Source organism: Vipera berus, assembly GCF_964194415.1.
Source record: "Vipera berus genome assembly, chromosome: 11".
NCBI lineage: Eukaryota > Metazoa > Chordata > Lepidosauria > Squamata > Viperidae > Vipera > Vipera berus.
The window spans coordinates 12,091,545-12,119,329 of record NC_138214.1 but is presented as its reverse complement, the minus strand read 5'-3'; the positions used below and the strand labels follow the sequence as shown (position 1 = coordinate 12,119,329).

General features: G+C 40.7%; 1 protein-coding gene across 2 annotated transcripts in view; it reads right to left on the bottom strand.

Moving 5' to 3' along the window:
• Nucleotides 1-2,950: 2,950 nt before the first annotated feature.
• The window catches only part of CYSLTR1 (cysteinyl leukotriene receptor 1), an 86,039-nt gene continuing 61,204 nt past the window's right edge, over nt 2,951-27,785 (bottom strand). The window contains exons 2-5 of one of the 2 annotated variants that reach the window (XM_081336843.1): nt 27,113-27,252; nt 15,280-15,426; nt 12,277-12,366; nt 2,951-8,328 (exon numbers count right to left, since the gene is read on the bottom strand). In XM_081336843.1, the coding sequence (XP_081192969.1) occupies nt 7,301-8,311 (1,011 nt within the window). In that variant the 5' untranslated portion in view covers nt 8,312-8,328; nt 12,277-12,366; nt 15,280-15,426; nt 27,113-27,252 and the 3' untranslated portion in view covers nt 2,951-7,300. Of the gene's footprint in view, nt 8,329-12,276; nt 12,367-15,279; nt 15,427-27,112; nt 27,338-27,785 lie in introns of those variants that run through there. The other variant, XM_081336844.1, reaches the window with a different exon arrangement.

Genomic DNA, 27,785 nt, shown 5'->3' with positions numbered 1-27,785 from the left:
GACAAAAGGTTGTCCAATCTCTTCTCATAAACCTCACCGCTTCTGGAGTCAAGTTGTTCCACTGATTAATTGTTCTAACTGTTATGAAATTTCCCCTTAATTCTAGGTTGCTTCTCTCCTTGATTAGTTCCCATCCATGGCAGAGATATTCACTTGGTTAGTTTGGGGGGGACCTATTTTGTTGTGCAAACTCAGCTCTTGTAGACAATATTGCCCAACCCCCCCCCCCCAAAAAAATGAATTATTTCAACAGCATTGCCCTGTTCACCGCCCTGAGTCCTTCGGGAGAAGGGCGGTATAGAAATCAAATTATTAAATTAAATTATTAAATTATGTGGAGTGTGTTGTGTGAGCCCAGAAAATATTACATGACTCAAGAAAAGAGGGCATAGGCCTGTAGCATTCTCAACTTACAATTGTTCATTTACTGATCGTTCGAAGTTGCAACAGCCCTGAAAAGAAGGACTTACAAATGTTTTTCAAACTTAGCGACCGTTGCAGCATCCCCATGTTCATGCGATCCAAATTCAGATGCTTGGCAACTGGTTCACATTTATGACGGCTGCAGTGTCACGTGATCCCCTTTGGTGGCCTTCTGACAAGCCAAGTCAATGGGGAAGCCAGATGCACTTAACAACTCACTTAAAAAGTGCAAAGATTCACTTAACAACTGGGGCAAGAAAGGTTGTAAAATGGGGCAAAAATTCACTTCATAACTGTCTTGCTTAGCAATGGAAACTTTAAGCTCAGTTGTCGTTGCAAGTCGAGGACCTCCTGTACTTGTCATCTGAATAGTGAATGCCATGAATGCTGTATCATATCCTATAATTCAGGAGTTCCCAACCAGGGGTGCGAGACAATATTCCAGGGGGCGCGAAAACTTGGCTTACAAAATTATAGTGTATGTGCATAGTTTGTTGCCATTATTTCGAACTTTTGTAAGGGGTGCGAGAATATATCAGAAGCGTTCTAGGGGTGCAGGGTATAAAAAAGGTTGGGAACCACTGCTATTATCCCCTCAGTCTACTCCCCTGCATAAAGGACGAGCTGCAGTGAGCAACACAACCACAGTAGAAAGATGGACACCAAGCTTCTCCTTAAATAGCTATGACAGCCGTGCTTTTTTGTAAGAAAAAAGGTGCCGGAACTGGCATTTTGTTAATCTTTTATTTACCTTTCGCACGTAGTCAATCACTGTACACACACCCACACACGTCAGTTGTGTAATGAAACGTAACGGTCGCCTGTAGGAAGCACTCAGCGCATGACCACATGACCAATCACAAGCCGAGCAGGGACACAAGCTGAGCAGCTGAACGAAGTACATGTGCGTTGGATTCGACACACAAGCAGCCTGTATGCACTGTTTTAGTGATTTTGCCACCGATATGCTCGAGAGGGAGATTCAAGTCCATCTGGACCAAACATCAAATTTTCTAAAATTACTTTTAAAACTTGGAAAATCTGTCAAAAAAGGTGCCGGAACTCCGTTCCAGTGAGTTCTATGACACAAAAAGCATTCGCTGTGAGAATTCACCAACTTCTAAGTATGGTGTTCAACTTTTATTCATTTAGGAGATAAAGCAAAAAGAGATGAGGCTCCTGATAACTGCATTCTCGAATATTTCTTTTGGTAGAATTATAGAAGCAGATTGTCACCACCTCCTAAGATTTTGTTAAATTTCCCTGGAATTCATAGGCGATACCGTACGCCATCCGTGTATTATCTTGGCCCAACATTACTTAATTTCTGAGATCAGTTTTGATCAGCTAAATGCTGCCACCTGCAGAAGCATTTAATTTCTAAGGTCTTCCTAATCTTTAATCCAAATCTTCTTCCACTCGCTTTTATCCTGACCTCTGAGACCAACAGAAAGCAAATCTGCACCAGAAATCTGCTCCACTTCAGATATTATATCTCTTTCCAATTTTTTTTCCTTATCTGGATTTTTCAACTGTTGTTCTTTATAAAATGTCAACTTCCAAACAAGGCAGGGGGAGCTAATCAATGCAACATGGGGCTGTATTTTTCCCTGCTAATCTAGAGTTGATGTATTCTTTATTGTTGCAGTAATCTGGCGAGGATAGCTATGCATATACTGTAAAGATGAAAGACTGTCTTCCACAGACATCTTGACACGATAGCACCCAACCAATATCTAAGGGGCTGCCACGAAGAAAAGAGCATCAACCTGCACCAGAAATCTGCTCCACTTCAGATATTATATCTCTTTCCAATTTTTTTTCCTTATCTGGATTTTTCAACTGTTGTTCTTTATAAAATGTCAACTTCCAAACAAGGCAGGGGGAGCTAATCAATGCAACATGGGGCTGTATTTTTCCCTGCTAATCTAGAGTTGATGTATTCTTTATTGTTGCAGTAATCTGGCGAGGATAGCTATGCATATACTGTAAAGATGAAAGACTGTCTTCCACAGACATCTTGACACGATAGCACCCAACCAATATCTAAGGGGCTGCCACGAAGAAAAGAGCATCAACCTATTCTCCAAAGCAAGGGGTTGGACTAGAAGGCCTTCAAGATCCCATCCAACTCTGTTATTCTGAACAGAAGTACATTTCTCATGCCAACTTTTCAACTGGTGCAAAACACTGCTGCTAAGAGTGATTTGGAAAGATTCGAAAGACATGGATAAAGTTTAAGTGCCTGTATCTTCCACATTTTCTTTGAAGGTCATTAAATGGATGACTTACACAGCCAGCTTCTCCAACTTGCTGCTCTTTGGATACAGTAACACCCAGTTACTTTCCTTGGCACTCATCATAGCCAATGGCTGTGCTGGATGGGGAAGATGGACAAGGATATCCAGCACATGTGAACAACTCGGCAATCTGTGTCTATCACAATGGCGTATTATGGGTCTCCAGACACACTGTCAGCTCTAGGCAGCATTCAATGGTGGGCAGCAATTCTACAACAAAATGCATTTTTAAATTTTTTTAATGCAACTCAATTTCATAACATGGCAAGAACAATAAAAAAACAAAAGCCCCACACATAGCATCATCAACATATTTATAATTTGCATTCATTTTATGGAGGGAGGGAGGGAGGGAGGGAGGGAGGAAGTGGAAGGAAGGAAGGAAGGAAGGAAGGAAGGAAGGAAGGAAGGAAGGAAGGAAGGAAGGAAGGAAGGAAGGAAGGAAGGAAGGAAATGCTACATATATTCAGCCAGTGCCATAACAAAAAAATTGGTACCGCACATAAGTGCTTACATATTACATTCAACCAAGTACATTGTGCTTATAATGAAACATTGTTTGCAACCACATGGACATTTAGGAAAAGAGAATCCCTTTGGTACAAAACATGTGACACAGCCCTTCTATTGGTCTGATCTACTAATTTTCTTAGAAGGAAGGATTCCAAGGAGCTGAGCATGGGTTAGATCTCCACAGAGCATCACAGAACGATGACTTAGCTTGTACAACTAGCAGAGCACTGGATACAAGGGTTGACTTTTTATTAGCTTCCGTGCAACTACAAAACCCATGCTCTTTGAAGATTCCGTCCACATTCTCCTCTCTCCTGCTACCTCTCTCTTGTTCGCAGAAGCTCTGCCCATTCCCACCACGGCAAATGTTTGCATTTCCCACTAGCAGGGCAATTAATAATGTCTTGAAAGTTTGCCCAAAGGCCGCCTTGCCCAGAGATTCCAAGGCTGTTGACATTAGTTCCTCAGCAGGCTACATTTTCCAATGCTGAGCCACTGTCCCCTTTGAAGGAATGTGTTGTGTGCTTTCCCACTGCTCAGATTTATTTCGGCCTCTGTTTATCTCTCCCCCCCCCCTTTCCTTCCCCCTGAGCCACAGTTCTTGGGATCTTGAAAAGAGGTCGATCCAGCTGCTGAAAAACCAGAAACCTCGATTGTGGGAAGTCATGGGGGTTACGGCTTTGTTTAGCCGACATGATTGGATTTTGGATGAGGGCGAAAAAAGAAAAGGCTGGCTATTTTTTAATTTTCACCCACCGCGTGTCCGCCTCTACTCTCTAAGGTCTTCTCTGCCACCCTGTCAAAAACAGTTGCAGAATATCATGACCCCAAAGCTCATTTTGTCACCAAGTTGGCTGCAGGCTTACACTTGTGTGACCAGGATATTAAATCATATCCAGTTCCCAGAAGGACATCCCAGCGTTGACTGAATCACCATGGCAACTTGCCAACACACACAAACACACACGGTACAATAGAAGAATTTTGTAATTTTGCATATGGGATTTCATCGCCTCACGGGAGCCCTTAACTCTTTGGGATGGTAATGTAAAAAGGTTGAGCTTACGTTACATTTACTTGAGTTGAATTAGCCAGATCTCTCCCGGAATTAGGGTTTTGCTTGGGATGACATAAACTCCTGCTGGCCATGCGAGTCGCTAAAACGGTTGACCATAGAATTAACTAATCCTTACATCTACCAAGATGTCCTAGACTAGAGAAACATAGGGCCTCTCTAGACACTCTTCCTCTATGGGCATTTTGCTTTCACACCTCTCCTTCCCAACCTAAAATAAATATATATGTGGGATGGGATGGAAGTGGATAGGAAATGGGATGTACGCCCGTTATACCATTTCTCCAATATACAGAGCTATTTCTGCACGAAAGAAAAGATGCCCGCTCTTCTTTACCGTCCCTTTATTTGACTACAGTTATTGTTGCTGTAGATCATGGCCCATGTTAGCTAGATGTGGCTCTCCAATGCAAGTAATCCTCGACTTACGGCAACAAATGAGCCCAAAATTTCTGTTGCTAAGCAAGACAGTTACTAAGTGAGTTTCCCCCCATTTTATAATCTTTCTTCCCATAGCTGTTAAGTGAATCACTGCAATTGTTAGATTAGTAACCTGATGGTTAATTGCATCCGGCTTCCCCATGAACTTGGCTTGTCAGAAGGTCACAAAAGGGGATGACAAGACCCCAGGATGCTGCCACTGTCACAAATAGGAATCAATAAATATGCCAAAAAACACCTCTCCCATCTCCTAGAAATAGATTTGCTCTTCCCTCCTGTTTAATCCTTAAAACTGGAATTAGATTGTCCTCCAAACTTTAATATTCATTTACTATGATGTCGTAGTTTAAGAAAATACAGTTTCCTCTTTTCTCCTCCTCCTGAAAGTTGAACAACAGTTTTCTTTCCATTTTTTTACCTGAAGACTAGGGTAAAAGCCAATATTTCATAAGAGATTCTCCTTATTTCTCCAAAATCTCTCGGTCCCACACTGTCAGTATTTTTAGCTCTCTGCCATAATTGCCTCTTCCTTTAATAGCAGATTGCGCCTCCCAGTTTAAAATAAGAAGCTCAATTTCCTTCTCCACATCAAAAAAAGAGAAAAGCTTGCTTTTAGGACGAAGAGAAAAGTGGCCCGTGATCCAAAAAGGATGTCCTCAAGCTGACTCAGCCCAGTGTTCCCCATTCAACATTTCTAGGCCAAAGAAAGAAAAACTCACTTTCTTATAACTGTCAAGCCTTGGTTTGACCTTAGTTTTCCCCAAATCAGTATTCTCCCTGACACACATTACACTGGAAATGACTAAAAACTCTAACCAGCACAAAGGATTCCAGAAGTTTAAAAGGCCAATTCATCAGGAGATCCCCGAGTTAGGAAAATATGGCTCCCCCCCATATAGTTCATCTTAGCAATCCATGTATGCTTGACCAAGGAACAATTAGGTACTACTGGAGTTGAGAATATCACAACAAGGGTAGGCAGCCATAATATCACATTAGAAATCAATTCAGTTCAGTTCAGACAAGAGCTGGAAGGGACCTTGGAGGTCTTCTAGTCCAACCCCCTACTCGAGCAGGAGAGTCTATACCATTTCAGACAAGTGGCTGTCCAGGCTCTTCTTAAAAGCCTCCAGTGATGGAGCACCCACAACTTCTGAAGGCAAGTTGTTCAACTGGTTGATTGTTTTCATCATGAGAAAGTTTCTCCTTAGTTCCAGGTTGCTTCTCTCCTTGATGAGTTTCCATCCATTCTTTCTTGTCCTGCTTTCAAGTGCTTTGGAAAATAAGTTGCCCCCGCCTCTTCTTTGGGGCAGCCCCTCTAATACTGGAATACTGCTATCATATCACCCCTAGTCCTTCTTTTTTTCTAGACTAGCCATACCCAAATCCTGTAACCGTTCTTCGTATGTTTTAGTCTCCAGGCCTTTAATCATCTTAGTTGCACTCTTTCCAAAGTCTCAACATCTTTTTCGTAATGTGGTGACCAAAACTGGATGCGGTATTCCAGGTGTGGCCTTTCTAAAGATTTATAAAGTGGTACTAACACAACCAATATATATTCAACTTGCTCTTCCATGTTTGGGCAGAAAGATTGAAGAGGTTTGTTTCTTATAAGCTTGGGATGCAGAAAGGTGTTCAAGCACAAGCAATCTTGGGTCTCAAAGAAGAACAAGCAAAGCGCTACTATGAAACCAACTTTTTACAAATAAGATGTGAACGTGTCCAACACACTTTCTTCCTCCTCTTTTCCCCACAATAACAACTGTGAGGTGAGTTGGGGAGAGAGAGAGGGGGACTAACCCAAAGTCACCCAGCTGAGCTTATGCCTAAGGCGGGACTAGAATTCACCATCTCCTGGTAATTGGCCCAAAGTCACTCAGCCGACTTTCATGCCTAAGGCGGGATTAGAATTCACCATATCCTGGTGTTTGGCCCAAAGTCACCCAGCTGGTTTTCATGCCTAAGGCAGAACTAGAATTCACCATCTCCTGGTGATTGGCCCAAAGTTACCCAGATGGCTTTCATGGCTGAGACAGGACTTGAACTCATGATCTCCCACTTTCTAGCCTAGTGGCCTAACCTCTAGATCATACTGGCATCAGCTTCAAATCTACCTGGAATTTCTTTAGTTCCTTCTCTTGCCCTATTCCCCTGCTTATCACTGCCTTTTTCTGAGCAAATGGGCACAGTTCCAAACAAAGCATTGGATTGACTACATCATCGTTTTTATCTCTTATGATATTTTTAAAGTTTTATTCAGGTCCCAGAGGCAACATTTGGAAATAACAGATGAAGCAAGGAAATCTGGCTGATGCCAAGTGAATGTCTATATACACACTTGCTTCTCTGGGCACCATGTTGAGAAACTAGGTAAACCATCGACACAATAATTGGCATCTCAGATTGGCATCTGAGAAGTTGGTATAATTGCAAGCGCATTGCCCATGCCGGCTCATATTTTCAGTTTTACAAGGTGCTAGGCCTACAGTCTTCCTGTCACTTCCAAAATGCATGTTTCTGCCAAGGGACAGATGAAGAAGCCCTTTTACTAATCCTTATGTTCCACAGCGTTTCCATTCACCACTTCCTCTATCTTTGAGGACATCTTCCGGTTATGAGAACTGGAAATAGAGCCTTTTTGGAAAGTGGAAAGTCTCCTACGAAAGTTCCCTCCAGAAAAGTAATAGAGAAGTGGGTTGAAGCAACAGTTGAAGGCTGCAAGGGAGTAGGTGATCACCACAGATTTCTGCATGTAGAGACTCTTCTCACAGGAAGTGTTATCTTTCATAAAGTGGAGGTGGACAGTGCGCTGGACATGATACGGGGTGAAACTCACGAGGAAGACGATGGTCACAATGATGATCATCCAGATGGCTTTTCTACGAATTCCTTCTTTCTTATGCATGGGATTCTTCAGGAGCTTGTTTAGGATCATGGCATAGCAGATGGTGATGGTAATGAAAGGAAAGATGAAACCAACGAACAATGAAATGTAGTGGAGAACCATCAGCTTCCTCACATCCTTGTTCCTTGGTGGCTCAAAGCATTTGGTTACATTTTCATTAGATAACTGAGCACTTTTCTGCAAAAATGGGGTGGTGGTCAGGGTTACAAAGAACCAAATGCTAACACATACAATGATGGCTCTCTTCCGGGAGATAAATTGGATATTCCAAATCGGGAAAACAATGGCGATGCAACGGAAGAAACTCATCGCCGTCATGAACAGGATGCTACAGTACAAGTTGACATACATGGAATAGGAGCTGATCCGGCACAAAAAGTCACCAAAGAACCAGTTGCCTTTATAGAGGTAATAGACCACTCGCAGGGGCAGAGTACATACAAAGAGAAGATCTGCAATGGCAAGGTTGAACATGTATATCTGGAACGGTGTCTTCTCCTGGTATGTCCTGATGAGGACACATAACACAAAGCCATTTCCCATAAATCCCAGGATAGTGATTATGGAGTATGCCACGGGATACACCTGACTCCGAAACTCATCAATGGTGGCATTGCATGACATGTTTTTCATTGTGTTTGCAGGAGAAGTCATGAGATCATACTCAACTCCTAGAGGACAAAAAGGGGGGAAAGAAGATATGAGGCACTCAGAATGAGATTCAAATGTAAAGATGCTACCAACTAAGAAGCTCAAAATACAGTTTTCTTCTTAATTCATTGTGGGAGAAGGACAGAGTGAAAAGAGGGATCCTTTTGTAGCCACAAACGAATTAGGTCCAACCCCATTTGGGTGCCATTGACCCTTATTTAATTCCAAGCAGGTGCCGTTAGTTGAGAAGAGTTAGCAATAAATCAGTTTAATTGAACCTTCATGGTGGCACGGTGGTCAGAATGCGATATGGCAGGCTAACCCACTGCTCACTGCCAGGAGTTCGATCCTCACCGGCTCGAGATTTACTCAGCCTTTCATCCTTCTGAGGTTGGTAAAATGAGGAGCCAGATTGTTGGGGCCAATATGCTGATTCTGTAAACCACTTAGAGAGGGCTGTAAAGCACTATGAAATGGTATATTAGTCTAAGTGCTATTGCTATATTGTTATTCATACGTGGATCTGGTCTTTCATGGACAATCATGTAGGGAAAAAAGTGTTGTGCCAAGAATTTCTTATTCAGTTTAATGGAGTAGAATTGGTACTTGATATTACGTTCGAAGTTTGAAGATCTTTCTCTCCTAATGCGCAAAAAAAAAAAAAATCTGCTGCAAACTCTACATGGCATCAGGAAGGGCATCCACCCAGTAAACACTCAGCTCCATCCAGTCACCCCAACTCTACATGGAATAGGAACTAGAGGGTTGTAAAAAAGGGAGGTTTTTTAATGTTCCAAGTAGGCAAAAAAAATCAATGAAGCTCTTGTGATATGTGTTCTTGACATAACCTTAGTGCCAAGGTCAGGGGTCTTCAAACTTGGCCCTTTTATGCCTGGTGGACTTCAACTCCCAGAATTCCTCAGCCAGGCATGCTGGCTGAGGTATTCTGGGAGTTGAAGTCCACAAGGCATAAAAGGGCCATGTTTGAAGACCCCTAGACAAAGTGGTTGATGGATGAATGAATGCAATTGTCTGACTTTCTCTGGTAGTTTGCAGCCTCCCTGGCTCATCATACAACAATCCCGATGAAAATGATCAAGGCAGCCAAGGAAGATGGAGAGTACAGGTAATTCTTGAATTGCAACCAGTTGCTTAGCAACCATTGGAAGTTACAATCTGCTTGGGAAAAATGTGAATTATGACCCAGTTCTGATGGTTGCCCTTCCATTTGCGGTTATAGGTCCCACTTCAGGAGCTTGACAACTTGGCTATGTTTACAGCAGTTTGCTGTGTTCCCACAGTCACATAAATGTGTCTTATGATGGTTTTAGTTACATCTGGTTTTGAGCAAGACTGTGCCATAGCAAACAGTGGGTTTGCTTAATGACCGTGGCATTCGTTTAACGTCCACGTCATTCACTCAGCAACTGCCACCAAACAGATCATAAAAATCTGGTCAGTCACATGACTGACCCAATTTACAACCATTATAATGTTTGACCATGATGGGCAGGCTCAGTTATGGTTTTATGTTGAGGACTGTCTGTAAAAAGGAAAAAAATTAGTACCTTCACAGCCATCACTTGTCCATTAGCGCAGGGGTCCCCAACCCCCAGTCCGTGAACCAGTACCGGGCCAGGGCATGCCAGCAACCAGTCTGCACAAACAAAAGACTTCTCTCCACGGAACCGGTCCCTGGTGACCGAAAAGTTGGGGACCTCTGCATTAGTGTGTATGAAATGAGTTCAGAACATCACCCAAAGACAATCTAAAGAAGTTCTAAAGACTATGAAGAGTTCTCTTCTAGGCTGCTTGTCAAGACAGAAGAGGAATAGCACGCATAAAAGTCTTAGCACCTTGTCCTGATTTGCATATCTGGCAAAGAAATGAATTCAATTGTTTAGTTAGAAGTTCCCTTCGGTATCACTTCCTGCCTTACATTCTGCAGCACTGTGTCTAGTGAGACTTTTATTTATTTCCATGGAAGACAATATAATAAGATAACCAGAAGGGGGCAATCCTGGTTAAAAAGGATTAGGCTACGTGGCTAAGTAAAAGAACTCACTATGTTCTCAGTCTGGCCTCAAGTGAAAAAAAGGCAACTGGTGCAATAATAAATGGGGGGGGGGGGGGAAATGAGAGAATTGTCCTACGGAAAAAATGGTGTGATGTGCTGGACTGGAAAGGTGTATGTTTCTTTCTGATTAGTTAAAACCTCATGTTTGCTGTTTGGAATTATTTATTTTATTTATTTTAATTCCATTTATATCCCGCCCTTCTCCGAAGACTCAGGGCGGCTTACAAGCTTAGCAGTAGCCTTCATTCTATGTATATGCCTGCTTGTTAGGGCTTTCACACACACCCCAAGCGGCATTATTACAAAGTCAGCTTATTGCCCCCAACAATCTGGGTCCTCATTTTACCTACCTGGGAAGGATGGAAGGCTGAGTCAACCTTGAGCCTGGTTGGATGCGAACCTGCACTAATTGCAGGCAGCTGGTGTTACTTAAGGAGGCGTTAGCCCACTCCGTGGAATTGAAAAGACCTTATCTGGGGTACCTCTGGAATCTAAAAAGTGATGGTTAGATGCCCTGAAACACTATTGACTGATGGAAAGTTAGTTGAAAAGCCCATGTTTTGTAGCAAGAAAATCCAGCCTCTCTTTCCTTGACATCCCCAACTAAAGCCAAAAAAGAAAAAAGAAAAAAGAAAAAAAAGATTTATGTTAAAACCCAGGAGGCGGTGTAGACAATGCCGCACTGGATGAGCCAATGTTCACCACTTTCCTTCATAACATCTTTATTTCTTTCAAAGATAATTGGATTAAACTGTAGCTGCAGAAGAAACTAAAAACATAATGCCCCATTAGAAATAAAAGAAAAGCATTCTTCACTTTGGGAAACCTCAAAGTGTACATCCTAAATTGCTATATTACTGAGCAAGAAATCAAATCGCTTAATGAATGAGTCTCCAAACCATTTCAAGTAGCTGTATTATGCAGAAAAATTAGGAATATCAACCCTACACTTATACATCCTCATTGCAAATCATTCATCCCAGTTAAGTGGATCTACTATTTCAGAATCCCTCAAATCCTATTACTAATTGCCAATTCATGACCCTAAACTCCATAAATTTATTAAAATTATTAAAACTCTCACTGTCGTGACCTTTAACTGGACAAAAGTGCATCATAGGGCAACACTTTTTGAATGAAACTACCTCAAATGGGCTAATGTGTCCAAACTCTGGGATCTACGACTCCAGAAAGCAAGAAGCTTGGCAAAGTTTTGCTTCAGTGCTATTGGCCGCTGCTGCAGTCATGTGATCTTCCTTTTAATGTTCCATGACAGTTTCCAAGCCAGTCTCACAATCCCTTGCTCCCTCTCTTACCCAGCAGCAGCCACTTACCTGCCTGAAGTGAAGGGAAGGGAAGGAAGATTTCTGATGCTCCTGGCCAGGTTCCCCAAAGGAATCTTCAATGGGGAAGCCAGCAGGAAATCAGAAGTCTCTCTTGCTCCCACGGCTTTTTTGCCCGCCGGTGGTCATTCTGTTTCTCTGTTTAAGTAAGGAAATATCTCGGACATGATCACCCAATAGGGCACGGATTGTCTCATCTCTTGAGCTAGCCATGGACAGATAAACCATGAATCACATATAGATGGCAAGGCTATAGCCTTTTGAAGAGGGGGCCACTGTTCAACATTTGTGGACATACAGCCCCTGGTATGAGAGGTCCTTAGTGCTCTCTGTCCTTGGTGGTTTTCCCGCAGAGGTTTTATTAGCCCAACTGTGCAAAGTGCACTGATGATGTTGCCTAGTGAGGGAATGAAACGTCTGCAAGAAAACCACCAAGTTCAGAGAGCACCAAGGACCCCTCATTTCAACCCTGAAGTACAAATATAGCTTTTTACTGGAGCCCTTTGTGTACTCTTTCCAAGCCAAACAATTGTTTAAGTTCTACTCACATCCTTTTGTAGATTTCCACTTCCAGAACTGAGATGAGATTGTCCAGGAAGATGTGGCAGAGCTGAGAAGTGGACCAAAGGCCTCTAGCCCTGTTGAGGAAAGCAGTCATTCAGATGGGGAAAAATACTCTGCAAAATGTAGGCACACACACACACACACACACAGAGAGAGAGAGAGAGAGAGAGAGAGAGAGAGAGAGAGAGAGAGAGAGAGAGAGAGAGAGAGAGAGAGAGAGAGAGATTGAGAAGGCAATAAATCTTTTTCAGTAAGTTGGAGTCCGGGAAAGTGTTGTTTTTTTTCTAGAATTACCGCTTTGAGATGTAGTTAAGGAATAAGTGCTCCTAATCACATTTTTCTAAGTGCTTCCTGGAAGATTACCAAATTAAATTGCCAAAATTGATTCAAGCACAAACATCACAACCTTCAGCTTGAAAAAAAAAGCATCTCTGCAATACAGCAACAGAAAATCTTTTAAGCTTCTATGCATATGCAGTGATGGTTGATGGATCAGGGGCTGCACATGCATTCAAATACCCAACAGGTATGCACACAACCACACCAGACTCCACACATACCTGCAAGGCTATACACAAACTCAAGAGGCAAAAACATCCCAGGGAGAATATATAGTGACAAACAGAAAAACACCCCCACAAACTCTTCTATTACCAGCGATTTAGGCTTGAAATGCTATACTTTTGTTGCAGTTTCCAGGAGGAAACAATCATTTCATTTGGAACTGCTTAGGTGGACAGTTGTTCCCAGTGTAGTTTGAGTGGCCATTTTCTAATTGCTATTATTATTATTATTATTATTATTATTATTATTATTATTATTATTATTATTATTATTTTCACTTGCATCCTGCTTTTATTAATACTAATTGGTTAACAACATTTTGCATGCCTTTGGGGGGAAGAATAGATGGTCAGTGCCATAACCCTTATTTTATTTTATTTTATATTACATTATATTTTATGTTATTTATTATTTTATTTATTGTTTTATTTTATTTTGTTATTTTATGTATCAAAGGTATTTTATTTTATTTGTCAAAGGTATCAACTTACGACCCAGTTTTTTAATGGCCAATCAGAATCACATAGGCTTCAGAAAGGCTGTTTTCTATTTATCTGTAAAATTACTTCCAGTTATCATAAAATCTAGGGCTGCCAGTCCTCCATACACACACACACTTCCATCACACAACTACATTTTTGAGCACTTGGCAACAACTCACAGTTTACAACTGGTTGCAGCATCCCAGGCTCACATGACTACAATTTGCAACCATTTTTTGCCCGCTTCTAGCAAAAAGAGACCACCCAGGAGAAAAGGTTCGGGACTTTCTCTGACTCTACGATTCAGTGGATGACTACTGTAAAAAAAAAAGTCATTGGTTCCAGCCACATGGGTGTCTTAATTTACGACCATCATGACTTAACAACTAAAATTCCTGTCCCAATTGTGTATGGTAAGTCAAGGAGCACCTACCTAGCTGCCTATTTGCATGCAAAATTCTCTCTCCCTTCCTTGCCATCCTATTAAAGAGGAAGTTGCAAAATGAAATAAAAGAAGAACACCTTGACAGCATCTTCTCTTGCCGCACAATCACACTTCTAGAGGTTTTGGGTTGTTGTTGTTGGGTTTTGGTTTTTTTTTTTGGCAGGCAAAGAGGATGTCCGGACTAATTCTAAGCTAAAATGTGTCAGCCCATTTCCTCAATGTTTCTACCCCTGAGGATTCAGGGGTTAAAAATCTTTGAGGAAGTGGCATAACATATTTTAGCTTAGAATCCACTCGGACAAGATTCAAGAGCCAACTTTCCTTCCTTCATCAGAATTATTTATTTATCATTATTTTTCTGCAGTTGATGCGGAAAAGAAGTTGCTTCCCCCTTGAATCCCCCCAACCCCCAACCCATCTCTCCATTTTTTTTGCTTCCCCCCATTCTTTCTTCTACTGAATGGGGGGGAGGGATTTAGGGAGGCTACAGACCAAGAGAGAGGCTAAAAGAAAAAAAAAATCCTTGAACCTATCTCCGAGTCACTCAGATGGGGCATTTGCGTCTTTGTGTGTTTGTGTAGGTTCGTGTAATTTCTGTAGAAAAGCAATGTAGGGGGGGGGGGAAAGATTCAACATAGCGAAAATCAGAAGCCAGCTCCTATCCAGGGATCACAGTAGCAAAGCCATCTGTGACAGGATGCTTAAAAAAAAAGCTTCTGGCTTAAATGTTGATGTCTTAAATGGTAGTTGCTCAGCAGATCCACTAGCTCAATAGAATACTGCTTTCTTGACATCTTTGTGAGACCCAGTGCTTTTTTTGTAAAAAAAAAAAAAAGGTGCCGGAACTCACACACATCATACAACCCGCCTCGCCTACCCTATAAGATTCCATCCAAAAAAAGTGCCGGAACTCCGTTCTGGGCGTTCTATGACAAAAAAAAAGCCCTGGTGAGACCATTAAAGAAACTGGAGGAGGGGTGGATAAAGGGAAAGTATTCTGAACTGAGTACGTCCTGACTTGCAAACCCTATTTAGGTTTAAAGTCCCTTGTTTGCACTGATTGTGCAAGCTTCTTCCAATTTAAGCCATGCTGAATCATAAACTTCCCTTTTAACATTGACCGGCGTGTTGTCTGGATCCAAGGCTGAAGGTTTTAGAGTTCATCTACAAAACCTACAACAGAACTGGCGAAACTCTGGAGAACTTAACACTGCTGATAGTACAGCTATAAAAAAAAAAAAGAATCTGACTTCATATTTGGCCTGACTTTAGTTTCAGACTGGTCGAAGCAGTTTTATAAGAAACCTCCCCAAGGGTAGCTGACTTTTCTAAAGAACACATTATCGCATAGTTTACTTCTGCTTGTCAAGTGCAGTTCTTTCGTTATTACTAGCCGGCATTTGATTTTCCTGCTGATTCTAATTTAAGCAATATGTTGCCATGGTATACTTTAAAACAAGGCATCAGGAATTCTTCTTCAGTGAGAGTTTTCATACCAACGGCTCAACTTCAGAAGGTCTCTGAACTTGCTGGGATTAATTTGATGATGGTGGTGAAGGCTCCGTTCTGAAAGACTGACCCAAGAAGTCTACTTGAGTAATTGTGCGGTCATCACGGAGGCATCTAAAGTCGTCTTGTTGTTCCTTGAAAGAAAGAACAAAAAACACAATGAAAAAAGAGGCGAATAATTATATTTCAAAAATCTATATTGTGTGTGTGTGTTTTGTGTGTGTGTATGTGTGTGTGTGTGTGTAAAACTCTGATCATGGATAGATAGAAAAGGAGATGTATGATTAACTACAACACTCAGAGAATCATAGGGCTGGATAGGATGTTGGAGGTCTTCTAGCCCTTGCCCAAGACAGCGGTCCTGGGCAAATGGATATCCAATCTTTTCTTGAAAATCTCCAGTGATGGAGCATCCAAAGCTCAAGGAGGCAAGCTTTTCCATTCATTAATTGCTTTCCCTTAGTAACACATCACTCTTAAGGTCAAAAATGTATCACCAAAAACACAGACAAAAAAGACTACTGGATTGTTAAAACAGTAGCTATTAATTTACAGGTATCGGAACAAGTGGAAAACAATTATTGGGATTTTGAAAGGAAACAACATTTATCCAGCTGAGGCCGAGAAGTGTATGACCAGATAAAGGGTGTGCTCTTTATCATGCTACCTTTTCACGGCCCTTGATCTTTTAGACAGTTTGAGTCTGGATAGGCCTTTGCACCAAGGACATCTCCAAAAGGAAGACAGTCTCATGTAAAATTGCCCTTTATTGATATTCTTGGAATACGGTTATTGGGGAAATAAATGGATTCCCACTGTGAAATTGTCAACAGCTGAAGTTCTTTTAACTCCATCCTCTTCATCACAATACATCTTGTCAAAGAAGATTTTGTGCTTGGAAAGAATTATAATTGTTTGGAAGCTGCTGCTAAAGAGCCTGACCCCACTTTGCATGTTGCAAAGTGACTCACCCAGTTTTGCAGAGTGTACTTCGCAATGTGACAGAGGGTCAGTATTACTACATCCATGGAGAATAATCAGATGGAGACCATTCCATTAAACTGATAGTTGATGACATTTTTAAATTTAATTTAATTTAAATTCTATTAAATCAAATTTAAGCTTTGGTCTTCCTCAAACCACTTCTTCATCCAGAATCTACATAGATACATACATACACGCATGCATACATACATACTTGTAGTCCTCAACTTACAAAACCACAATTGAGCCCATGCCACTAAGCAAGAGAGTCAAGGGAATTTTGTCTCATTTTATGACCTTTCTTGCTACAGTTCTTAAGCAAATCATTGCATTTGTTAAGTTAGTAATACGGTTGTTAAGTGAATCAGACTTCAACATTGACTTTGCCTCTCATAAGTTTGGAAAAGCCACTGCAGCCGTCATAAATACACACCAGTTGCCAAGTGGCCAAATTTTGATGACGTGACCATGGGGATGCTGCAACAGTCACGTGTGTGAAAACAGTCATAAGTCATTTTTTTAAAATGCTGTCGTTAACTTCAAACAGTCACTAAACAAATGGTTGTAATTCAAGGATTATCTGTACATACACACATACATATATTTTAATGCAGCAACGTTTTGGATTATGAGCTTGGATTTCAGTGGAGTTTTTGCACAGTCTCATTTCCTGGTTTCAATTAGATCACAGACTAATCTGATTGGTTCAAAAGAGCTTTCCAGCTCCTAATTGGCTTCTTGGGATGTTGCTGATTATAGCCTAGAAACACAGCAGGGGCTTTGCTGGAAGATGTTTGGGACATGTCCTTCTGACCAGCTGAAACAACAGTGAAAACCCGGAATAGCATCTTGCAGGAACAATGTCGCCAATGTCGCCTTCCCAGTTACATTAAAAAAAACACCACAATTGTTTTATGGAAAGTTTAAGACGGATCCAGAAATGCTTCATGCTTGGTTTATTTGCTTAGTTTTTTAAATCTACCTGGCTCCTCAGAAATTTATCTAAACGGTACATCTGTTGGCTACGTGCATTACTATCTGCTGTTTAATTTCCCGATAACTTGATTTTGATCTCTGTTGTAAGCAACTCCGGCAGTTATTTGAATAAGAAATCCAGAAATGAGTAAAGTTAAAAAAAAACAACCACCAGTGCTTGATGTGAAAACAGTTTGGCAATCTTAAAAAAAAAGTTAGAAACCAAACCGTTGGAAAAAAAAAAGAAATAAACATAGAATAAAATTTGAAAGGGTAGACTGGGAAAATATCTATGTGACCAGAATGAATTTCATGTTGGATTCCAAATTTTCTATTACTTAGAAGAGACTCCGTTAAAATTAAAGAATAAGCTTAGGATGTATTGTATTCCTACATGCATTTAACTGGAAATCAACATTAATGCAATCAATGGGGTTCACTTCCTATGGATACAAAAAAATACTTTTATAATAGAATAAATACAGGTAGTCCTCACTTAACGATGGTAATTGAGATTGGTAATTCTGTTGCTAAGAGACACAGGCCTAAGGCAGAATGATTTATGACATCAGCTCCTGTAATCCCAGTTGCCTTTGTTAGGTGAATCCAGCACAGCCACAGCATCCTATAATTATGTTATTGCCATTTGTGACTTCCTGCTGGCTTCCCCATTGTGAGCACTGAAGGTATGTGATAATGAATGTGAATGGTCATCACATGAATGCGGGATGCTGTGTCCGTCGTAATTGGAATTTGGTTGCCAAGCACCTGAAACATGACCGTATGTCCATGGGGATGCTGCAACGGCCACAACTTTGAGGGACGGAACATACAGACCCATTGTAACTTTGAATGGTCAGTGAACAATAGGTTGTTAAGTGAGGACTACCTGTGTACAATTAAAATAGCAGAGAAAGAAATCTGGTTGATTAAATTTTTCAGCCATATCTTATACCCTCTCCTGCACAGTAAAAATGGAAGATTCTTTGCCCTGTGAAGGAAAGTAGAGATGAATTTTGGAGCACTAAAGTGACCACTAAAATAAAACGAACAAACAAAACACATTGTGACATCTGTGTAGCTGATCAACTGAGAATAAATACTGTATGAAGATATTCATGTTTTCCCCACATCTGTTCAAAACATGCCCAGTGCATGATACCCATGGCCAAACGGTAGGGATCCGACAGAGATAGACAGGAGTATCTTATATTGGAAATATTATTCTCCTGCTTGATTATAATTTTGCTTTAACCATGTTACGATTTATGGGGCAGTTGCTGTGGGAGTTTGGAAGTCTTTTCTCACATCAGAATCTAATCTTGAAGCAAGTTTTAAAACAAGAACAGAAAGAAAAATTATTTTCAGCAAATACATCATAGAGATCAGCAAAGTTTAGCAGCTAAGTAGATCTATCCTATCAGGAGGACATGCCCCAGAATGTGCTCTCTATGCATTTATTTGTCTGGGAAGAAAGACAAAAGGGAATAACCTGTGATTAGCTATTTTATAGATAGATAAAAACAGACAGATGCAAAGTAAGTAACTATACTCCACTATACTCTACTGCAGACATGTCAAACACAAGGCCCGGGGGCCGGATCTGGCCCGTGAAGTGGTTTCATGCGGCCCGCGAAGCCATCCTGCAAACAGTGAGGGAACGGCCCCCACTGCCTTGGCCCTGGCCCAGAGACCCTCCTTCTGCCAGAGACCCTCAGATCTGTCCCACTCCTGCCCAGGCCCCCATAGGCACCCTTGATGCGAACGATGTAGAGCTGGCCACGCCCACCCAGGTGTTGTCCTCCCTGAACTGTTGAAGCCACGCAATGTTTTCATAAGTGTCAGAATGTAGAGCTTACATTCCTTATTATGAACCATTGTATTTAACTCAGTTGTGAAATATAATAGGCTTGAATGGCGGTCTGTTTGTAAGAACGAGTTATTTGTAAGTCAGACATTCTTAACCTGGAGACTGCCTGTACACTTATAAGATTGCCCATTTGAAACATATTCTCTGAATTGTTTAGAATTCTGACTGTTGCATATGTCTCAAAGGTGCTTTTTCAAGAGGCAACTGGACTTTCTTGCTTCTCTTTGAAGACATTTCTCTTCTCATTTAAGAAGCTTCTTCAACTGAAAAAGCTTCTTGGATGAGAAGCAAAATGTCTTCAAGAAAAAACAAAGTCCAGTTGCCTCTTGAAAAAGCACCTTTGGGACAACGATAACCTGGGTGACTGAGAATCTTCATAGACATTTGACTATCTCAAATACAATTAACTTTTAATAACTTCAGTAGGGGATGTAGAATGCTTTTATTTTCCTTCTCTCCCCCACTTTTTTATACAGACATATAGTTAAAATTAAATTTTGACAGCATGATTTCAAAATCAAAGAAAGTAACCTTTAGATGGAAAGACAAGAAAAGTCTCTTAAGTTTAGTACCATGAAGCACCATGACAAAGAATCAGATTTGATGCTGGTTAATTATCTACTACAGAGTTAAAGTTATAAGTGTTAACACTGATAAGTTATAAGTGTTAACATTTACAAGTGTTTTGAAGTTGTAAAAACACTCATTATCCAACGTGAACTCTTGAACACATTTTTATTGTATTTTACATTATTGAGCAATGCTGCTTTAGAAAAGCTTAACTCTAAAAGATTGCTGAGAAATAGTCCAGATATATACCATATAAGAACCTGTATATATGAACAATTTTATTAAGATGACCTATGACCATAGTAAAGATTAATTTGACAGATGATCAATGCCTGTTTCATGTGTATTTGTGTGTGTATTATTCAGTGTATTTTTGGCAAGGGGTGAAACCATGCCACCCTTTCAGAATTACTATTTGCAGATATGAGTAGTGATAAAGTCCACTTGAAAAAATGACTAAGAGACTTTTGGGGGGAAAAAGTTGGCAAGCATCCAGAGACTAATGTCGAGGAGATTTGCAGGGAAATAACACAGTTGAGCAACTGCAAATATTTTTTAGCAGAACCTTAGACTAAAGCCACTCATGGTTCAATCTGTGAAGGGTCACTTCCAGGGTGTGCAACTGGGACAGAGGCGGCACACGGCTCTTGAGTTCTAGAGGCCGTTTTCTAGAAAGTAGCAACTAAAATCTGCCAAAATTATCTTACTTCTAAATCTAATTGAAATTAGGTATACGGGTAGTCCTTGATTTACATTCACAATTAAGCCCAGAATTTCTGTTGCTAAGTGAGACATTTCAGTCAATTTTGCCTCGCTTTATGACCTTGCTTGCTACAGTGGTTCAGTGAATCACTGCAAGTGTTAGGTTAGTCACACGATTGCTAAGCGAATCTGGCTTTGCTTGTCAGAAGGTCGCAAAAGGGGATCGCCTAAGCCACAGGACACTGCAACGGTTACAAATATGAGTCAGTTTGTCTGAATTTTGATCACGTGACCATGGGGATGCTACAATGGTCATAAGTGTGAAAAACGATCATAATAAGGCAGTCTTTTCAGTGCTGTTGTAACTTCAAACAGTCATTAAGTGAACTGTTGTAAGGACTACCTGCAGTTTAAAGGATTTATTTTTTTTATTCCATTTATATCCCGCCCTTCTCCGAAGACTCAGGGCGGCTTACAAGCTTAGCAGTAGCCTTCATTCTATGTATATGCCTGCTTATTAGGGCTTTCACACACCCCCCCCCAAGCGGCATTATTACAAAGTCAGCTTAATTGCCCCCAACAATCTGGGTCCTCATTTTACCTACCTCGGAAGGATGGAAGGCTGAGTCAACCTTGAGCCTGGTGGGATGCGAACCTGCACTAATTGCAGGCAGCTGGTGTTACTTAAGGAGGCATCAGCCCACTGCTCCACCAAGGAGTCCTATATTTGCTGGCTTTCTCCTGCCACATTCAAAAGGAAAATGTGGTAACAACTTTTGCAATTTCTTTAGAAGGTGCACCCACAACTTTGGAAGATTTTATAGTTTGTGGTCTGGATATCCCCTCGGGTGATGTAAATAAGAGTTTACAGAGTGGGTGTGTTCCGGCAACCTGCTTAAACTGGTTACTGAACTGACCTATTTTCTGGTTGCCCACATAGCATCATTAAGCTAATCAGATTTCTAGTTTCACAGCACATCTCAAGCAATAGAACAATCAGCCTAGCTGGCTACGCTGAGTAAAGTAAGCCAATCGGATTGGAAACTGACCTGATTAAGGTTAAATCAAGCCAGGCTTGTTAAGCAAACTAAATCATTAGGTTTGTAACTGATCTGGTTAAGCACGTTATTGGAGCCCAGTAAATGGGTTAGCCAGAAGCGTGAACTAGTTTGTAATTTCTCAGGGATGAGCAGTTAGTGGTTATCCAGATGTTCATCCAACTGTTGTCCTCAGTTTTAACCCAGGGGTCAAAAGAGGTAATTGATGAGACCTGCCACTTTGGAAAGACACAGGTTGTCTTTTTAAACATCCCCCCTAAAAGCAACTGTTTTACCATTGAAGAAAACGTCCTAAAATGGAGATGAGAAGAGATTATAAAAAGCCAAACCAAACATCGAATTCGGTGTTATCTATACTGTGACATTAACTCAGAGGCCCTCTGTCTATGAAAAAAGATTACTGCTGACTCTGACCTTGCTATATGGAAAATGTAAACTGGTAGGTTTTTTTAAATTGAAGATTATAATTTTGGGCAAGTCATCTGTCAATATGGAGTCTTGGGTGCTGTCTGAGCTTGGCTATTTTCTAGTAGACAGGAGGAGGAGGAGGAGGAGGAGGACGAGAACTGTGGGATCCTTGGTGTTCTCTGAGCTTTGTTGTTTTCTTACAGACATCATGAGGACCCAGATTGTTGGGGGCAATTAAGCTGACTTTGTAATAATGCCGCTTGGGGGGGGGAAGCCCTAATAAGCAGGCATATACATAGAATGAAGGCTACTGCTAAGCTTGTAAGCCGCCCTGAGTTTTCGGAGAAGGGCGGGATATAAATGGAATTAAAATAAATAAAAAATAAAATAAAATAAAATCAGTGCTCAAAGGAAGTGGGATGTGCTCGCTGCTTATATATAAGACATCTGAAATGTTTGCAAGAAAACCCAGTTCAGAGAGCACCAAGGACTTTACCGTTCAGTCCTGAACTACAAATATTCTCCTCTATTAAGTCATCTGTCGGGTAGATGGAGCAGCAGACGTCAACAGGAATAGCTTTCCTTCTACGCATCTTCTCCTTTTCTTGATTACATCATCACTGTTATTCCTATTCATGATAGGAATTTCATTCCTCTTCTTTCCCCCTTCCCCTTCGGTCCTCTGTCTTTTTAGATCTCTCAACCTAGAGATTCCCTTCCATTTATTCATTTGAAAAAGTGTTCTCCCGCTCCTCGTTTAGTTGGCCGATACAGGACAAAAGAAATATGTTCCTAGAGTCCGAACAGATAAACTATTTGCAGCTAAGAGTCACGTCTGACAAGCCAAACACGAAGCAGACAGAATGGCTTCTGGCCCAGTGTCTTAGCATGAAAAGGCTTTGTCCACTGGAACAAATGGAAAAAGTTGTTTTCAAGAAAGGAGATTTTTTTTTGTAGCTCAGGGTTGACATGAGGGGTCCTTGGTGCTCCCTCAGCTTGGTTGTTTTCTTGTAGATGTTTAGAACTAGAGAACAAGCTAGGTAACATTGACTAGGACTGATGATGTCAACTAGTTTGGGTAATGAAACACCTGCAAGAAAATGACCAAGTTTAAACAGGATCTTGGACCTCTCAAAGTTGTTTTCTTCTCACTTCTTCAGTTAAATATTAAAAGTATAAGACACTAATATGAGAACAAAGAAGCTAAGAGTAAGTTAAAACAGTGGCGGACTGTAGCAAGGATTACAAATGACAATTGTGAAACTATGTAAAAAGAAAAGGCAATCATACTGGAACATGAAGGCAGCGCAAACTGGTAGATTTACAAAAAACGGGCAGCCAGATTGAGAATAAGGAAGGTAGCAAACTGATCGAAGATACTGTAGTTAATATTTGTCATATTATAGAATAATATTTTGTACTAACAGGTTTATAATAGTGTATTCATTAGTAAATCAATGGATATTGATACATATGAAAATGAGATTTTTATTTATTTTTCTTTTTTTGGCTTGCATTTTTAGTTTGTTTGCTTGACATTGTCTCTTTTGTGTATTTTTTTAAAGTTTAAATACTACTTTGATGCTTGGATATGCATACAATTAACGAACAAATCAAGAATCAGTATTGTTAAAAATGATAATTGAAGCTGGTGATTGAAGACGGGCTTCAAGGAAAAACAGAGTCAATCACAACATACAAAAAAAAGAGAGACACAACTGTAGACTAAATAAAGCTATGAAAGGATAACAATACAACTTACATAATATACAGTCAAACCGTGAACAAGGTAAGCCCATCCGTTATTTAAAGGTGAAAAGATACAGGTAGAAGAAGTATGCAATTCTAAACACAGTGAAGAGAAAAGAGTTCTGTAAATAGTTATAAAAAATTAAATTGGGTTGGGTTGGGAATTTGTTATGATAAACTTCTGTGCCAAAGACTCATTAGTCAGGCACATTGACAAGTAAATAGACACTCCCTCTTAATTTCCTTGTTGTTCTTCAAACATTAAGGAGAATCACCAACGGTTGTTTTCCCCACCAGCAGGTGACACTTATAGGTAGGGAAAACTAAGTTGTGGAAATCCTCCAATTGCTTTTCATAATTTGTTTGATTTTACGTGTAAGGCAAGAAGAGTTGTGGGTGCTCCATCCCTGGAGGTTTGCAAGACAAGATTGGACAACCATTTGTCTAGAGTGGTATAAGGACTCTATCTTGGGCAGAGGATTGGACTGGAACAGGGGTCTTCAAACTTGGCCCTTTTATGACTTGTGGACTTTAACTCCCAGAATTCCTCAGCCAGCGTGGCTGGCTGAGGAATTCTGGGAGTTGAAGTTCACAAGTCATAAAAGGGCCAAGTTTGAAGAGCCCTGGATTAGAAGACCTTTCAGCCCTTTGATTCTATGATTCTAAAACAGGTACACATGCTCTGGTCCCTAAGCTCAACGTTAGACTTTTCCTGTATAATGCTTTCTCACTTCCTCATGTATTCTCAGGAGCTGTGATGTCAACTGGAAAGCCTTGCCCAAGGCAAGATCAGGGATGAATGCAGAAGAGATCACATTGATTTTTAAAGTCACAAAATGTTGCAATAGCTGGATTAAGCAATTGCTGGATTAGAGCTGGATTGCATCAAAGAAATGCTAAGAAATCTATTTGGGCAACTATCTAACCTTTTTACAGGATGTTTCATTAAGGTTTATTAATGAATTATTTTATTAAATTCCTTAACTTATTAATGCATAAATAAAAGAATTAATAAAACCTCTAGTTTTGCTTTTTTCTTCTTCTTCAGTGTGAACTGTCATTCAGTTCTCTATTTTTGCACAAAGCTTTCTTCACCATCTCTCTGCAGAGGTATTTTTGTGGAAAACACACACCCATGTATATACAGTACCCACACCCACAATTTCCCTAAAATATTTCAGGATGTTATTTTTACTGAAATGTAGTTTGCTCTGCAGGTTTTGACTGGAGAATTGCATCATATCATTTAGAGGAATGCAAATGTTGAATGATGGCCCACTTTCATAAATCAGCCTATGCACGGATTTGTGCAGGCAAAATTTACTCAGTTGCTATTAAAATGTGAGAATGCCTAATAAAAGATGAACACATGTGCACCAGTCTTTTCCATTTTTCCCTTTCAATTTTCCATCTAAAGAAGGAAAAAAAAAGCTGAAAATAACATGATTTCTAACTTTGGCACAACGTATGGCTTTCTGAAGCTTTTGGAAATCAAAAAACACTTTCAAAGTATCGTGGTATCACCCAATCCGTTTGGGGCAATTTGTAGTCTTGAGAAGTCCTGGAATTGGACCAAATTGGTCTGGTCTGAGACTTAGCCAAACTACATGTCAAAATCTAAGACAAATGTCTCTCCTCTCCAGTATGTTATCAGAAAGTAGGGTCTACCATTTTGGTTCTTACCAATACAAATAAATCTGATTTCAAATTTTTATTGCATCCTGCTAGATTAGTTAAATGTAAAGACTCCGTCCAATAATCTTCAAGGCTGGGTTGGGAATTAATCAAACTTAGACCTTCTGGGTTGAAACCAAACATGTTTCCATTGGACCGTAGTGGCTTTCAAACAGGAGCGTGCAGCTGTGTTTGTCTGTTATACCAGAAAAAAAAGGATAACTTATTGCTGAAGGGGTCTTATTTCTCCATTGATCCAGATTAGGTCTATGTGCAAAAAAGCAAGTCCTCTGTGCTTCCCCTCTAATGATCAGATGAAAATCCTAACAGGTCTCTCAGCGGCAAACCCACTGAGGCACCATCTATTCCCACCTTGATGTCCAGTTGTTTCAGAATCTCATCCTACTTTTCTGCCTCCCTATCAGCTTTCAGAGCAAGGGTGTCCAGCCTTGGCAACTTTAAGACTTGTGGACTTCAGCTCCCAGAATGGAGTTGGTTGGAGTATTCCGGGAGCTGAAATCCACAAGTCTTAAAGCTGCCAATGTTGGACAACCCTGCCTTAGAGAATAGCTTTAGAACTCCAGACTGAGTTCCAGAAATATTTATTTTACAATGCACCTTCTAACACCTTCAATTATTTGACCTTCCTCTTCACACCCAGTAAGTCAACAAATATTTCTAGAAAGAACGAATGGATCCACATGGGCAGAATGTCAAAGGACCCAAGCTGCGTTTAATATAGGCAAACAGGTAAGTCTGTAAGTTAAAGGTAGGCAAAAACAAACTAACCAACCAGGTAACAAGTTTTTGTCTTGTGTACCCATGGGGATATACAAAGGGAGAGTTGCTCAGCTTCCAAGATCCATGCCCCCTCAGATACGAAGGGGGAAAGCACTATCATTGAGTCAGCTTGCTAAGCAAACATTTTGGCATCCCTTCTCTTTCCACTCAACATGGCCACAGATTAATGTCATGTCAAATAGGATAAGTATGAGATTCATAATATTAATCAGATTGAGTTGAATCAAGCCATAAGGCACCGATAATGGGGTGATATGACTGATTCATAACTTGTGTATTTGAAGACAGAGGAATATCTCTTTCTCATGCAGTAAAGGAATAGTGGCATAGCAGTCATAAAAACGGTTGTGCAAGCATCCTCATCCTATGCAAAGCAGTTTTCAGGCATTCACGTGCTCCAAAGTGCCTCCAGGCGCTTAAATTGTTCTGGAGATTCTCCAGATGAAGAGTCAAAGATACAAACAAGCACCTCTCTTCCTAATAATAAGATGTCAGTACCCGATTTTAAAAATGCTTGCTCTTTTTTTGCAGGGAGGATAATGCACCAATGAGAGCACTAACAGAGAAATTCAACTGATAACATAACACCTTGCCTCTGCTAAGATCCCCAATTTTCTCTGCTTGTCTACTTCATTCATTGCATCACTTGATGGTCATCTCAACCACCACTGGGCAGAGGAATGGACCAAATAGAACCGATTCTACTTTGCAAGGAAAAATGTCAGTGAGGAAACATAACCCACCCAGCACATTCTCTCCCCACACACACTCCAAAAAAGGAGTATTCAATAAAGCCAGTGGTGGGATTCAAATATGTGAACAACCAGTTCTCTGTGTGGATGCCGCTTCCAGAAGTCCATTCTGGGCTTGGGCAACCAAAAATTAGCAAGTGGTGCAAACCGGCTGAATCCCACCACTGAATAAAGCTTATCTTTTATGGCATTCAAAAGCCCTGAAGACTTCTTTTTTTGGGGTGGGGGTTAGGGTTAGTTGGACACATGGAATTTTCGTTCCCGCAAAACGACTTACTTGCAACGTCTCTGGACAGTTGTCCCTTGAAGTTTCTTGACCCCTCCAAGCTACGCAGGTGATCTTCCACGTGCACACACAAAGTGATATCGCGGGGAAAATGACTTCAGTTCCAGGAAGGTGGAGGGGAAAAAAAACCCCTAGAAAGAATGGAATCTGATAAGAAAGAAATCGGCAGAATTAGCTGGGCATCAAAAACAAGTTGCTATTTCCTTAGTCCCAGCAAGAGAGAAAGTTCCATACAGAATCAACCAGCAGATGCAGTTAGCTCCGTTTAAAAAGAAAAACCACAGAAGCCCCTCCTTATTCCCTTGGAAAGGGAGGGGCTAAGTCCTTTCAAGAAAGATAGCTTATTCCATGTAGTAAGTAGTAAGAGTGGATTGCTTCATTCAGCCATACTTTCTCCTTTTATGTTTCTACATGTTTCGGGTAAGTGCAGAGTGCCTGAGTGCCTTCACATAACATGCCTGTCTTCACTTGTTGGCTGCCTAATTGTATTAAGGCTGTTGTTGTTTGCATTTGGAAGTCTGGCAAGAAAGAAGACAAGGTTTTTCTGAGTCTTAAGGGAGAGGCTCGATTCATGTAGTAGTGTGGTGTAGTGGTTAAAGAGCTGAACCAAGGAACGAGGACACCCAAGGTCTATCTAGCCTCCCCCTGGAAACTCCGGGGTGAC